This window comes from Prunus persica, chromosome G7 (assembly GCF_000346465.2).
Source record: "Prunus persica cultivar Lovell chromosome G7, Prunus_persica_NCBIv2, whole genome shotgun sequence".
In the NCBI taxonomy this organism is placed as follows: Eukaryota; Viridiplantae; Streptophyta; class Magnoliopsida; order Rosales; family Rosaceae; genus Prunus; species Prunus persica.
In genome coordinates, this window is record NC_034015.1 from 7,097,003 (window position 1) to 7,112,342 (window position 15,340).

General features: G+C 33.1%; 1 protein-coding gene across 1 annotated transcript; it reads left to right on the forward strand.

Moving 5' to 3' along the window:
* LOC18770393 (sigma factor binding protein 1, chloroplastic) lies at positions 574-1,484 on the forward strand. The gene has a single exon (XM_007202718.2). It carries the CDS (start codon positions 723-725, stop codon positions 1,176-1,178), a length of 456 nt encoding a protein of 151 aa, XP_007202780.2. The 5' UTR covers positions 574-722; the 3' UTR covers positions 1,179-1,484.

Here is a 15,340-nt window from a genome sequence, read left to right on the forward strand (position 1 = left end):
ACACACACCCATACAACTCATGCACATGCACCCATACAACTCGTGGATCCGCCATTGCTTCACGCAAGCTCTTGGCATAATGGTGAAAAATGGTCGAAGCTTGAATTTTCATTTTCTCAATAAAAAATTATAATAATGAGTAAAGAAAACACCAAAAATTTGAAATCACATGACGAACATTGGATCAGTACCTCGAGCCAACTCGGCAAGTTCTGGACGCCGAGCCGAGTGAAGCCGACGGACCAGTGCAAAATCTGCTGGTTATTAACTCTTACTCATGTGACGTCATTGTGTCAGGAGTCGATGACGTCACGACATCTAACCAGGGATTTGGATGATGCCACGTGGTCGAATTATTGGCACACTAATAGCACCGAAATCCCGCCCTAGTACACGTATCCCACGCTCTTCTAAGCGCGTGTTATTGTTACATTTTCCAAGGCATCTGTGAGAAAATTGTTTCAAACGCGCATGGGGCGATTGGGGCAAGTACGAATTTGGCACCCCTATGATTTTTTGGTTAGTTTCCAATTAAATACATCCATCAAAACGTCCACTTGATTTTTATTTTCATTTTCCTTCTAATTTTCCTTCACTTTCTCTCTATTTATCCATCCAAACACTTTCTTTCCGGGAAAGTCCAGGAAAATAATAACCTACTTAACCCCCTCATAATCACCATCTCGTACACTTTCGAGCTGAAGCCCTTTTGCCCACTAGAAATGAACAACAATTCCACCCAACTAAGCAATGGCCATGGCCGCCAAATTTCCAAGCCCAACAAAAAAAGCAAAACCAAGAAGCAGGGGATCAAAGTGGTTTACATCTCCAACCCAATGAAGGTGAGGACGAGTGCCTCAGAATTCAGGGCTCTGGTTCAAGAGCTCACTGGCCAAGACTCTGAGCTCCCGGACCCAGCTAGGTTTTTGGAGCACTCATCTGCAGAAGACAACAATTCGACGGCCCAGGTTGGTGGACATCATCATCATGATGCATTGGATCTAGTGGTGGCTGATGCTGCTTCTCCTCCTGCTCAAGAGCAGCCTGCTGAGAGTTCGAGCTCAAATGTGAACACCCAATATCCTGATGATGAGCTTTATGATGATCTTTTTGTGCCTGAAATGATGGATAGCTTTGGGGGGTTTTTGCCCTCCAGTGTCTTGTATGGATCCTCTTAACTGCTCCTTTAGCTTAATGTTGATGTGTGTGCTTCAAAATTAAGCCACCCATATGCAATGTAATTTGGTAAGTTTTTCTTTTTCTTTTTCTTTTTCTTTTTCTTTTTCTTTTAATGGATTTACTAAGCTTATTTATAACTCTTGTGCTGTTTGTTTTGTTGAATCTTAATTCTGCTAATTAATTATTTAATTGTCTATATATATATATATCTATAGTTCTACCTGTCTTTTTTTTTTAATTGAATCTAAATATATCCATGTATTTGTTGATAATGATAGTTTGTGGGATTTTGTTAGAAATTTAAACAAAAGAACTAGGAGTTCAATAAATCACTTAGCTAGGTCTCAAATAAAAGCTTCACAGCCCTTCCAGTGCTGGCATGAAGATCAACACTGGAACTCACTCACTCAGATATACATACATATATAAATATATATATATATATATATATATAATATTGCAGTGCTTGGCTACTTGCATTCGTGTGGTGATGGATATACAGGCACTAGCTATTTGAGTTTACCATATATATATTTGTCGTTTACATATACTTTCCAAGGGTTCCTTTTTCTACTTTTGGCTTGTTGTGTGATTATATGGTTTATCAGCCTTAATCAATCCTTTTAATTTATGTACTATAAGGATGTTTTACATCATGAGCAGGAACCATAAAATTGATGCACCAACCAACACGCATGAAAGAAAATGTCTCTCTAATTAATCTGCAGAAAAGACAAGTAATTTTGAATTCAGTTCATGGATTAGAAACCACAGATTGATAACAGTGATAGGATGTAAATGGTCATAAACACATCATGCCCAAAAAGTATAAAAAAAATCAAAAACATCATGCCCCAAAAAGTATTAAAAATTCAAGTCTGAGGGTAACCATCGCTATAATTACATGAGAGTCGTGTCTGATGTGACCATGAGACAAAATCAAACACATCATGCCCAAAAAAGTATCAAAAATTCCTCTTCATCATGCCTTTTTTTTTCTCTGCACATTTTTACCCTTTTCTACTGATCCAACTGAGTTCATAGACATGTATTAGAAAGCAAAACATTAGGAGAGAGAGAGAGGTCGTTCTCTACCTTGTGCCCCAAGATGCAAATATATAATATTCTGCCCTAGGGAGGATATTATTAGCACAGAGAATTTGAAGTAATAATGGTAATTCTCCTAAAGGTTAAAAGGATTTATTTAATCTTTATTCTCACTATCATGGAAGTTTTGCACATATCAATAACGAACTATATGAGTTTCTCCAATTGCATTTTCTGCGAAAAAACTGAATCCAGCCATTAGAAGATAAATTGATTATAGAAGGCTGAGGTGGTTTACATGATATTAGATAATTTAATTTCTATTTCTGTTAGAATAATTTGGTTTACTAATGCGAAGCCTTGGGGTGTTGTTTTATAGCTAGCATAGATTGGTGTTATCAGCATTGATCTATACTAATCATATATGTTGCAGGATTTTTCTAAGCTTAAACGTATGTAAAATCCTAGAAAGGAATGCTTAAAATAGAGAATGCACGCAAGCATGAGAGAGAGAGAGAGAGAGAGAGCTTTTCAAATTCAAGGGGAAACAATGTTCTTTGATTTTTGCCAGATCTATGTCAATCTGCTCATGTTCATTATCAAAGAGAACTTCATCAACTTCAAAAAATAGGCACACATTGAAATCAACCAAAAATATCTCTAAGAATGTGATCATAAACCAAAAAATTAGTGCAATCCTCTTCACCTCCCAAGGCATCTCATCCTATTCGACGTAAGAGCTAGCATATATTAGCGCAATTCTTCTCATTTTAGGACATTTATGTCATTTTTTAGGTCCATCGTTGTTTTGATTTTGGACTTTATCTGTATTTCTTTTAGGCTCTAGCTCTGGACCCTTATGAGTACTGTCTTAGGGAGAACTTATTCAAGCAAATATTTCTTCAATACGTAAGAGTTAGGTTATTCTTGTAAAACTCTTTGTGAATTGAACATCTAAGGCTTTTTACCTAGATTGATCTTGGTCCCTTCATGCATTCATGTCATATATGAAAATTTGTTTTATGTAAAAATATTGGCAAGTATAAAAAAAATAGTTTTTTGGAATTATCATTTTCTCAAGATAATTTTTGGCAGCTTTATTCCTTACACATCGAATAAGAAAACATGATTTTATGGGATTTTAGTATGAAGTGTATATTGACTTAATGGGCCATCAATTTTAGCCTAAATCGTATTTTGCACTAAAATCGATTTTTCATATTTTGATTTGGTGGGAATTTGATTTTTTAGTATTTTTATTTGAATCCAAATGAGGGGTACTTCCTTATTTACATTATAAACTTCAGTAAATTGAGTAATATAAAAATAAAGGAAAGTTAATAGACAAAAACATTTACTTAAATGCTGAAAATGGAAATAAGGTAATCTATACAATGTCGTTGTTTTGACGTCAAGAAAACAAAAACAAAGGAAGCACTGAGTGAAAGCAACCTGCACCTTCCTGCTGTGTTGCGCCCTCTGGAGCATTTCATCAAGCAGTTTGTGGGCAATTTGCAGGAGTCAACATCTTCGCCTCCAATGATGGATTCCGAGCTTGAAAAAGGTCAATTGACCCCTCTTGCCCCTATGTGGATTCGCCCCTGCACACACACAATATGTACATGTGAAAAAAGTTTGGGGGCCATGTGTCACTCACACCCCAGGATCGGGAAAAACACTTGTGTGGAACAAGGATAACACTATTTTGCTATCCCTAACCAATTACGGTGTCAAGTGAAAAAATTATCACTCATTACGTATCTTGATTGATTGTATTTGGCTAGAAAAAAGAAAATCCGAGTTTGTAGAAATTGATAATTAAATAAATTTGTTTTCAACGTGAACTTTGTTGTATCTCATAATTAGAAATGATATAAATTATGGGATTGGTTAAATTAATGAAGTGTCAATATATTTAATTTTTTACCATTGGAGCTTGGCTAAAGTTGAGCATTGTGGATGAGAAACCATCTCATTCATTGCAATTGCAAGCCTTAGGACGAGTTAGGAGGCCCCCCACCCTTCTTGTGGCCCGTGCCTTCTTGGTATTTAGTTCCTTCCACTATACGGCAGATGATATCTTTTTTATGTAGAGCGGCGGCTTCTTAGTCTGTCTATGCAACTTGGCTTCATACACTATATTGAAACATCACTTACAAAATGAAAAAGAAGAACCAACTCTAAATAATTTGCTTCCCTCGACTGTTAATTTATGTTTAATCTATATCCATCAATAGTCACAATCACTTCACACCAATGGCGAAGCCATAGACATGCAATGACGTGCAATGTAGTTGTACCCTCTCTTCGTTGAAAAATGCTTTGGAGATGTCAGAATTTGCCCCTCTATTAGTGCCCACCAACTGTTTGAGTAAACGTCTCATCAAACATCTTCTTTTGTTGTGCACAACACGCTTATATATATAGGGAGTTTCAGTTGAGGAATCCCTCAAATAAGCTTATATGTGGAACACCCTTATAGGCCCCACTCCATATTGTATTTAACTAATCCAAACCGTCTATTTTGTAGACACTCATTCAAAGATCATCTCTACAAAAAATCACTTCAATCCGATATCATTTGACCACTCAATTGAATTATTGAAAATTTAGTACTTTCTTAAAGCACTATGTTCATTGATTTTGTAGGACACAATTGGATATCGAAATGGTTTCCAATTTGTCTATTTTTTGTAAGGATGATATATGAATGTAGACTTATAAAATAGATAGTTTGGATCGTTGAAAAAAAAATCATAAGGGATCCCACGAATAGTGTTATTTGAGGAATGGAGAGCTCAATCGTTGGATCTCGAGGTATGATTAATTATGATTAATTTGTTTAATTGATAATTTTATATGCATGTTGATTAGATTAATTGATATTAATTTTTGTTAGATGAATTTATATTGATTTTTGTTATATTGAAAATCCTTAAATGAAGGGGGCAATAAACTCACACACCCTTACAACTCACACACAAATGCACATACCAGGCCTCTAACCTAAGACCAGCTTGGGGGAAGTCAATTGCCTCAAACCACTACACTAGTGAGGCACTGAGTAGCCCTTTTCAATTTTGCCCTTATCCTGAAAAAGTTGTGGATCCGCCATTGCTTCACACTCTTGGCTTAATGGTGAAAAATGGTCGAAGCTTGAATTTTTATTTCCTCAATAAAAAAATTATAATAATAAGTAAAGAAAACACCGAAATTATGAAATCACATGATGAACATTGGATTAGTAACGGGGGGAAAACAGTATTCTTTAATTTTTGCTGGATCTATGTCAATCTGCTCTTCTTTGGCAGTTGTTTTTTCTCTACCACTAATTTGGGCTGGTTTTGGTTGTGCCTCATCTTGTTATTATTTGGTTATAGTGTATTTACTGTTCATTAGTGCATTAGGGCCATGGAATAACTAGGTAGCACTCTTTATGTCATGCATTGAGAAAGATTAGAAGCGGTTGTTATTCCTTTTGTTTAGTTTTTTAGTTTTGGTCTAGTTTGTTCAGTCAAGTCTAGAAATTTTATGAGTTCTTTGTGTTGATTTTCTTTCATAATTCTAGAAACTTGGTTAAGTTTGTTGAGTGTTAGTAGTCTCTTTAAGAGAGTCATGCCGATTAGTGGTTGATTTGTCTTTGATGTAATTGGACTAAATTTGGGAAAACTATGGCTGCAAATGTGTACCTTGAGTCCAACAGTAGAAAAGGGGTACATAGAAGTTATTTTTTAGAGTGATTATCTCCAAATCATTTCAGTTGTTGACTTAGATTATCTCCAAATCATTTCAGTTGTTGACTCAGGTCACGTGGAAAAGTTTTACATATGTTCATTGTATAGTAAATGAGATAGCTCCCTTTACAGTCTTTGTCATTAGTACTATTTTTTCCTGTTGATCAAATGAATTTATCTTGCCTTTACTCTCACCTTTATAAAAATATATATACTTAAAAAATTAAAAAAAAAAAAATCAAAGCTGCAGCTATCTATGGGTATACTAGGAAGTATGTTGCGCATTTAACATACATATATATAAGTTTGGGGGCCTGTGTTGTGGCACTACTCACAACTCTTTGGAGAAATACTTGTGTAGAACAAGAATAGTATTGTTTTGCTATTTTTGGTCAATCACGATGTCAAGTAGAAAAATTATCAGTCATGGCATACCGTGATTAACCGAAGATATCAAAATAGTACCATCCTCATCTCAAACAAGTATAGGCTAGGTGGTAGCCATATTTCTCTTTAAAGAAAGATGCCTCAAGTTTCAGTTTCCCCATAATACTTAACTACTCATTATATAAACAACAAAAACTGACAAATTGTATTCGATAAATTTAAGGTTTGAGATGATGAAAACCCATTAAATCAAATTAGATATCCTAAAAGAGAGCGGTTAAATCCTAAAACTTATGATTGAACAAAAAACAAGTGTTTTTTTTTTTTTTTTAAAGTTCTAACGTAGTGTTCAGATCGACGGAGGAACCAAACCCTGTCACGTTTGGATGAAGTATATGTATTGCTCATGTTTTCAACAGGTTTTTTCTTCTTATTATTTTTAGAAAAGTTGATATAGATTCAAATTTTCATCAAGGAATTGGGTTTAATCCTCGGATTTTGTGACTTTGATCCAAGTTCTTTGACTTTTGTGCCACATAGGATTACATTCTTTTTTTAATATTTTCTGATGTAATCTTCTTTTTTATTATTTTTAAAATCATTTTTAGTTCCAATGTTGTCCCTTATGACTTGAATCAAGTAATAGTTATTTATGTTATAATAATTAGCCATTTTTGGTAGGTAACATACAATTTTATTTATCTATTTTTATATATGACTTACCTATCTAATTTATGTTCCTAACTTATAGGTAGTCTTCTAATTTGTATTCCTAATTCATAGGTAACACGATTTGTCACTAAGTTTTTTTCATTGTTAATAATAACATTATTTACCTAGATGTCAGGTACATAATCTCATGTGGGTGCTTGTCTGATCAATTGCTATATTATGTGGGTCTTTACTTTTCATTTATTAAATTATATTTTATCCATATATTAGGAATATTATCAAGGAAAGAATTCAAAATTTAAATTCTAAAATTCAATTACAAGGAAATAATGCATTAAATTTCAATTTTCAATGCATTTTTCTTATTTACCTCTAAGGGTAAAATCGACACCATAAAAAAGTAATAAATTTCTAAGGACCTATATCTAAAACTAAAAACGTGTGGACTAAACCCAATGACAGCTAATCGTTTTGGACCTAGATCTAAGAAGTCCTATTATTTTCTAAGCTGTTTGCAGATCAAATTTCTATATTTATGTTTGTTGTTCTATACGATTATAGAGAGATAGAATATAAATGTTTTTATGTTATTTTGTTTAGGAGGTGTAGTAATACTCTTTTTCCTAAACCAAAATTTTCTCTTATGGGCATTTTTTATGACAAAATTTTAACAAGCCCAAATTGTTGGCCTCGGTTTGTTGTAAACGCTTCTTGTTTGTAGTTGACAGTTATGAATGAAGTCTTCTATTTTCATAATATATAAAAATTAGTAGTTGTTTAGCATATATGTCAAGTCACGATTTATTAAGGGGCATGTATAACAAATTAGTAGTTGTTTAGAATAACAAATTATGTATTTAATTAAGATTTTAAATTATTTCAAATGAGTTATAAAGTTGATGGAGTTTAATTGAGTTTGACTGTATTTCACAAACTCCACATAAAATTTGACTGAATTCATGTATAAATTTTAATTGAGTTTTTTAGACTATTATTATTGATTTTAATGGAGTTTATAGCATTCAAAAAATAAAATATTTTTAAAATCAATAATGCAATTATTTAGGAAAAAAAAAAAAAAACCTTGGTGGCAATGACGGTAGTGGTGGTGGCGGTGGCGGTGGTGGTGGTGGTGACATTAGTGGGGGTGGTGGTGCTGGTGGTGGTTGTGTCTGTGGTGGTGGTGATAGCCATAACAAGATGGTGGTAGTAGAGGTGGTGAAATAATATTTTGACAATAACAATAATATATCTATCAAAATCTCTTGGGGGAAGCAAAAATTTGTCATGGCCTAAAATAAGTTTAGAATCAAACGAAATCCGCCACTTTTTGTATTTCCTTAAAAATCAATGAGTTTTTGCATACACTCAAACTTTTATTGAGTCTTTTAAAATCACGATTGAATACATCAAAATTTAGTTGGAGTTTAAAATGTCTAAATTGAATATAACTAAATTTTTTTAGGCTTTTATAAAATCATGATTGAATATACCTCGACTTTTAAATTTCTTTAAAATGTTTTAAACTTTCAATTATATACACCCCCTAAATTTATGTTCTAAAACATATTTTTTCCTTAGCAAAAGTACCAATAGTTCTTCAATCTTCTCTAATTAGATTTTATTTTGTACGTAAATTACTTTACCTATATATTTTAAAAAAAAATATAAAATCTAATACATCAATTTTGTTAAACAATTTTACTTATCCTAGTCATCAAATTTAAGCTAAGAAAAATAAATGACTCATATGGGTATGGAATTCCCGTGTAGGGGAAATTTCATACTTTTGAATAGGACTAGGCAAGACAGAAAAATGGCCAAACCGACTAAAGCAGACCGATCGATCTAGTTTACAGTATAAAAAATAGTGACAACAATCACCATTATTTGGTGACATTTGCTAAGACTGTTGACACTTTTTTTTTTTTGGCATACTAAAATATCTGAAATATTACAAAATAGCAAAGGAGATTGGAACCCACACCCTCTCCAACTTCTCAACTCTTCAACATATCCCTGCAGTAAGACCTTTACTTGTGTTATGGTTTTCTAATTAACATATTTATTGCTTCTCCCTTAAACTTCAAAAAAATTATTAGCAGCCGCCCACTCTCCTCTCTCTCTCTCTCTCTCTCTCTCTCTCTCTCTCTCTCTCTCTCTCTCTCTCTCTCTCTCTCTCTCTCCACACACACACTTCATCTTCATCTTTTTTCATTATTGCCTCTGCACTCGCTCCTACCCTTTCTTTCTCGAGCGGCTCTCCTTTTTCTCTTTTTCTCCTCATCTCTCTCTCAACTCCTAGATCAGTGGCGGATCCAGAGCTCTTAAGTTATAGAGTCATAGTGTAAAAATGTTGAAATTTTTTTAAGACAAACTGTTGAGGCATTTTTTAGGATAAATGAGTCATTTTCTATCCAATTATTTAAAACTAATGTAAAACTAATAATAATTTATTTATTTTTTTAAAATACAGGCAAACACGCACACTAATACTCTACCATCAACCCCAACCTACCCTAGAAACCCTCTACCTAATACCAAAAAGAAGAAGGGTTTTTGAAGACTTTATGCATATTTGCTGGGATTTCATTGTGCATATTTGCAGCTTGCACGGAGGTAGAACAAGTGTGAAAATTGGAGTATGGAAACACAATTTTTGCATGTGTTGTTTCCTAATTTGAAAAAGGAGCAATGGATAAATTCAAATATGTTGAGGCTTCATGAATCAAAGGGAACTCCATTTTTGATTGATTTATGTTTTCTCTCTAGTTTGCTTTTGTTTTCAGATTGAAGGACATCCTGGTTTAAATGGTAAGGAAAGCATCAAACGTCCTTGAATAACGAAAGCATGTTGGGATCTCATCCCTTGTTCCTAATACCCATATTTTTTGGCTTTCTACCTCGAATTACACACCCATGTTTTCTGGCTTTCCACCTCGACCCATTTAATTATAAAATAAATAAAAAAAGAAAGAAGGAAAAGAAAGAAAAAAGAAAAAAATAACAATATCAATTAAAAAAAATATTTGTCAACAAACAAAAATATAACAATATCAATTAACAACAATAAAAATATAACAAAAAATAAAAATAAAAATTGAGGTTTTAGATGGAAGTATCGATGCTGGAGAAGATAGAAGGATACGCTGGGCATTTGTTGTTTTGTTTTGTTTTTTTAAGATCTGACCAAAAACGACGTCGTTTTGGCCAGGTCATTTAAAAAAATTTCCCTTGCTTTAAAAAAAAAAAAAAAAGGACATGCGCATTGTGCTGCGCGCACAGCCTTCTCCTTCAGCCAATTCGTCGAGCACTTGGTATGCAGCTCCAAGAGGTCGCACCAGCAACTCCAAGGGACCTCCAAGCCTATTTCCATGGCTTCCAAGAGGTTGTGTGACCCACTGACCTCACTGTAGCTCCGCCACTGTTCCAGATATGCTCAATGGTGAGAAAACGTTGCCGCCAGTATCACGTGGCTAGATCTTCTGATCTACTCTCACTTCTCTTCTTATCATTCTCTCTATGTCTGGTGCGAAGCTATCAAAGTCCAAAATAGGAATCGAGCCGCACCAAATTATTTGTTCAGTGAACTGGCGGCCTCTCCTTTTTGAGGTGTGGTGGTTCGGCATCGACTTTGAGTTTCCCTCTACAGAGGAGATCGATTTAGCATACGATTTTGGCTCAACACTGAACCAAACCAAACAAGCCCACCCATAATTGGCTCACCTTGGGAAATTTTTTCCCCCCATTTGGGAAAACATTTAATGCAGTTTTTTTGAACTAACTTAACCAAGTTATTATTTTTTAATACCATTTTTTACCACTAAAAATTTAAGAATTTTAATAATAATAAATCAAGGGTATTGTTAAAAAATTGAACTTCTCATTTCTAATACTGAACTAACCAAATGGGAGAAAATAACATTTCCTAGTCTTCATTTTTGAGTATTCCAAAATATGGAAATGAATATATCCTTTATTCCCATATCGTGGGATTAGACATGGGAAGTTTATTCCCAAAAAGTTCAATCCGCGAACTAAACATACTAGTGCATATAAGAAATAAAGAAGAGAAAACTCGCAAAAGGCTCGTAACTCAAGTGATCAAGAACATTTATCCCTACATCATAGATTCTATATTCAATTTTCCCCTCCCAATATCACTTTGTATAAATAAATAAACAAACTCAAATTTTCTCTCTTAATATGAGGATCCCAAGGAGCATTAAATAAACTTCTCTCTTTCTTTTAATATTTGGATCTCAAGTGAATCTCAGTCCAGTACTAATTAACTCTGGTATGTTTGAATTCAGAAATCCACCCAATTGTGTATTTATTTGTCCATTTAATAAATTGTCAGAAAAACCTAACAACAAAACTAAAGCTGGCTATAAAGCTGTTGCCTTTATCGCTTGTGCCGGGCTTTTAATATACTCGTTTATACAACAACAACAACAGAAAGTACAGCTGACATCAGCCGAAAAAAAAATGTCAGTAGCATGAATAATTAGTAGAAGCCAGAAGGTATGAAAAGAACTCTAAAAGCAATGGCTACGAATTGGAACCACACCTTAGGTTTGGGCTTGTGCAATACGCGTTGTATCACATAACGTTTTTAAGGTATGTGAAATTATCAGATTACGTCTTTTATGTGTTTTTTTTGTGCCATTTGTGATTTTTAAGGTTAATATGTGTTCTCACAAATAATACTTGCCCTCAGGTTCCATCCAAAAATCTGTTAAATTGATGACATGACATACATGTGAGTCTCACATATCCAATGATATGACACCACGTGGATTAAATACAAAAAAAAATTTGTAAAAAAAAAATTTAAAATTATAAACCATTAAAAAAACTTTAAAGAAAAAAAATTTAAAAATTTAAAATAAAATCACCACATCCTCCATTGCAACAAACCCCCACATTTATGTGGAATTATGTCATTGGATATGTAAGACTTATATGTGTATCACATCATTATTTTAATAGATTTTTGGACGGAACTTGATGTCAATGACTATTTGTGAGCATACGTATTAACCTTAATGACCACAACAAATGACACAAAAAAACATAGAACAAATTCAACCTGATAGTTTTACAAACCTCATAAACATTTTGTGATAAAAAGCATATGTGATATGATATTATATGAGATGCTTTCTTTGTCTTTGATATAGATTGCTTCTTTTGTCCATGACCATCTTCTTCAGGAACAGTTTTGACGTGACCCAAATCCAATTACAATATAAGTCACTATCTATAAATAAATTATTTAAATTGAAAAAAAAAAAACACAAATCAGCTAACACGTGACACGTCTACTGGAGGTGGGAATTTGATCTGATGAAAAGTCTGTGTACGTACGGACTATACCGAACAGATTATTTGGTTTGATTTCGTCAAATTAATTTTTTTTTTACATTAAAATTTCTTCCAATACGTACCGAACAAAAATTATAAAAAAAAGTTAAATATTTTTTTGGTCATTGAAAAAAAAATTTAGCTAAATTAGTTATTATATTTTTTAAAATTTACAATTTATAGACATTCCAGTAAGTGTAGTTTTTATTTTGGCAGCACGTTTAGTTTCTTCCTCTAACTCAATGAGTTAGGGTATTGTGGGTTTAACAAATTGGGGGAAATCTTAGGTTGAAATCGAAATTGTGAGGTATAAGGTCACATATTGAATGCTATATTGTTAGTATGAAAATTGTATTGTCATTTCCTAGACTCTAGCATAGGTTGGGAATTAGTGTGTGAAAATGTTTTACTGGAAGCTTTGGCGCAACACATTCATTCTGGATCTTTGAGGCATGACTTGACCGATATGAGAAACTGATTTCAGGTAACTCATGACATCATCATGCATTCATTATAGGATTCCTAATTGGAGTTATTTTCACTCAAAGTATTTTTATCTTAATCTTATTTTTAATAGGATTAGATTTTATCTCTTAATATTACTTTCCTAGTTGAACTCTATTTTGATTTAGATTAAGAATATTACGTTTTCATTATCTTGGACTTGGAAAGTATGTTTTAATTAAATATCCTATTTGGTTCCGTGTTTACTTCTTGATATATATTGTTTCATTGAATAAACAATTGATTGGAGTGCAATTGAGAATATGACGAAATCATATAGGATTCTATGACCTTCAAATTAAATGCATGGCAAGATATTGAGTTATGGTTGTAGGTCCTCTCGTGGATTGTGGAGAATAAGTTTTGTATAAATCATTGTGTGCATCTCTTAGGTTTTGTACAGCTTTTGATATTTGTGTTGAGCATATAGAATTCTTAAGCAAAAGCTGATGTGCATATATTTGAGATAAATCATCAAGTGTTCCATGTTTACTTGGTGATTTATCAAACACTTTAATCATTCATATTGCATTCATATGCATGTCGGTGACTCATACGGTTGAGTGCACCAAGACCGTGGTGGCGGTTTTCCTCCGGCGAGCTTGAAGCAATCGTGGCCAGTATTGCGTTCAACATAAGGAGTGTCGAAGATCATCCCGTGACAGAAGTTGAGTTACGAAGAAGTCAGTAAACATTATCTAGAATGAGTCTAGGATAAGTGTGTGAGTACTTCTTGTAATCATCGTTCTATAGTGGATTTGAGTTGGACTGAGGAGTCCCGTGGATTTTACCTAGAGGTGGGGTTTTACCACGTAAAATAATTCTCTGCGTGTTCTTTTATTTTAAGCTTTGCACATCTCAGGATTGATAACTAATATCAATCCTGCTTCAAAGGTTGATCATTATTTATTGCAAAAAATTCGAATTAGCTTATTTAACCTTCTCCAGGCATATATAGATATCCTACAGGTATTCTCATATATTGAAGCCTAAATCGATTTAGTGAGAACTATATTGTGACTTTGGATGGCAAGGAGACGTAATCGCACCAAAATATGTTGGTAAGTTGTTGATTTCATTTTAATTTGGTTTGGCTTTTTGATTTCGTACAATTTATTAGGCCATAATAGCACAATATACCCTAATTCGTTGAGTTAGAAGAAGACTGAAGATGGTTTCTAAAAAAATAAAAATAAAAGCTGTACTTAACAAAAGATAACAAAATGTCTATAAATTGTAAACTTTGGGAAACACAGTGACTAATTTGGTTAAAGTTTTTTCTTAGTGACCAAATTGAATTTTTGGGTGAAACCCAGTGACAAAAAAAAAGAAAAAAAAAGAAAGTATTTAACACTAAACAAATATGGTAAATACCTTTTTGGTCACTGCATCATATGAAAATTCAATTTGGTCACTGAGAAAATTTTTTAGCAAAATTTGTCACTGTATTACCCAAAATTTACAATTTATAGACATTCTATTATCTTCCGTTAACTTCTTTTAAGTGTAATTTTTATTTTTTATCTTTTTATGAGTTAAGGTATATTGTGTTTTAGGGTTTAACAAACTAGGGAAAATTTTGGGTTGAAGTCAAAATTGTGAGGTATAAGGTCATAGATTTGATGCTATATTGAAACTTGAATCAATTGAGTGAAAAGTGTATTATGACTTCAGATGGCAATGAGACGTAATCAAGGTGATAGAGCACCAAAATATATTGGAAAGTTGTTGATTTCATTTTAATTTGATTTGCCCTTTTTATTTTCCTTATACCTCAAATTTTCAATTTCAACCCAAGATAAAAACTATACTTAACGGAAGATAACAAAATGTCTATAAATTGTAAACTTTGGAAAACAGTCACCAATTTGAATAAATATTTTTCTCAGTGATCAAATTAAATTTCCATGTAAAACCCATAGACTAAAAAAGTATTTAACTCTTAAAAATATTATATTTGTAATATATGTGTCAACATATTTAATTGGTTGCATGAGGAGCCATTAGTGGGCCATAACACAACAGATTATCCCACAACCCTCCTTGTTCCTTTTTTCTATCACATAAATAAGTACTTAATATTTTTTTTTTCTTTTGACAAACGAAAGGGAGATTATATTCATAAATCACGCTACAAAGACAACACAAATACAATAACCACAATGACCAGGACAACTACTCACAAAGGGTTACAATCAATACAGATAGATCCAACGATAATATCAAACTCATATGGCATACCTTAACGTAGGGTTATAACCAATAACCAATGCAGAGGGATCCAACGGCAATATCAAACTCATACGGTATATCTCCCGCTCAAAGTCACACATAACCAAAGACAGGAGTTAATTCACTTATTACAACACAAACAACTCCACCTTCACAAGTCTGGTAAAAAAATAGAGAAGGGCAGAAATAATTCATGCACTTATTTTTATAAGAGAAGT

What these genes read in the sequence shown, in the direction of transcription:
- LOC18770393 (XM_007202718.2), top strand. Translation starts at nt 723, where the DNA reads ATGAACAACAATTCCACCCAACTAAGCAATGGCCATGGCCGCCAAATT.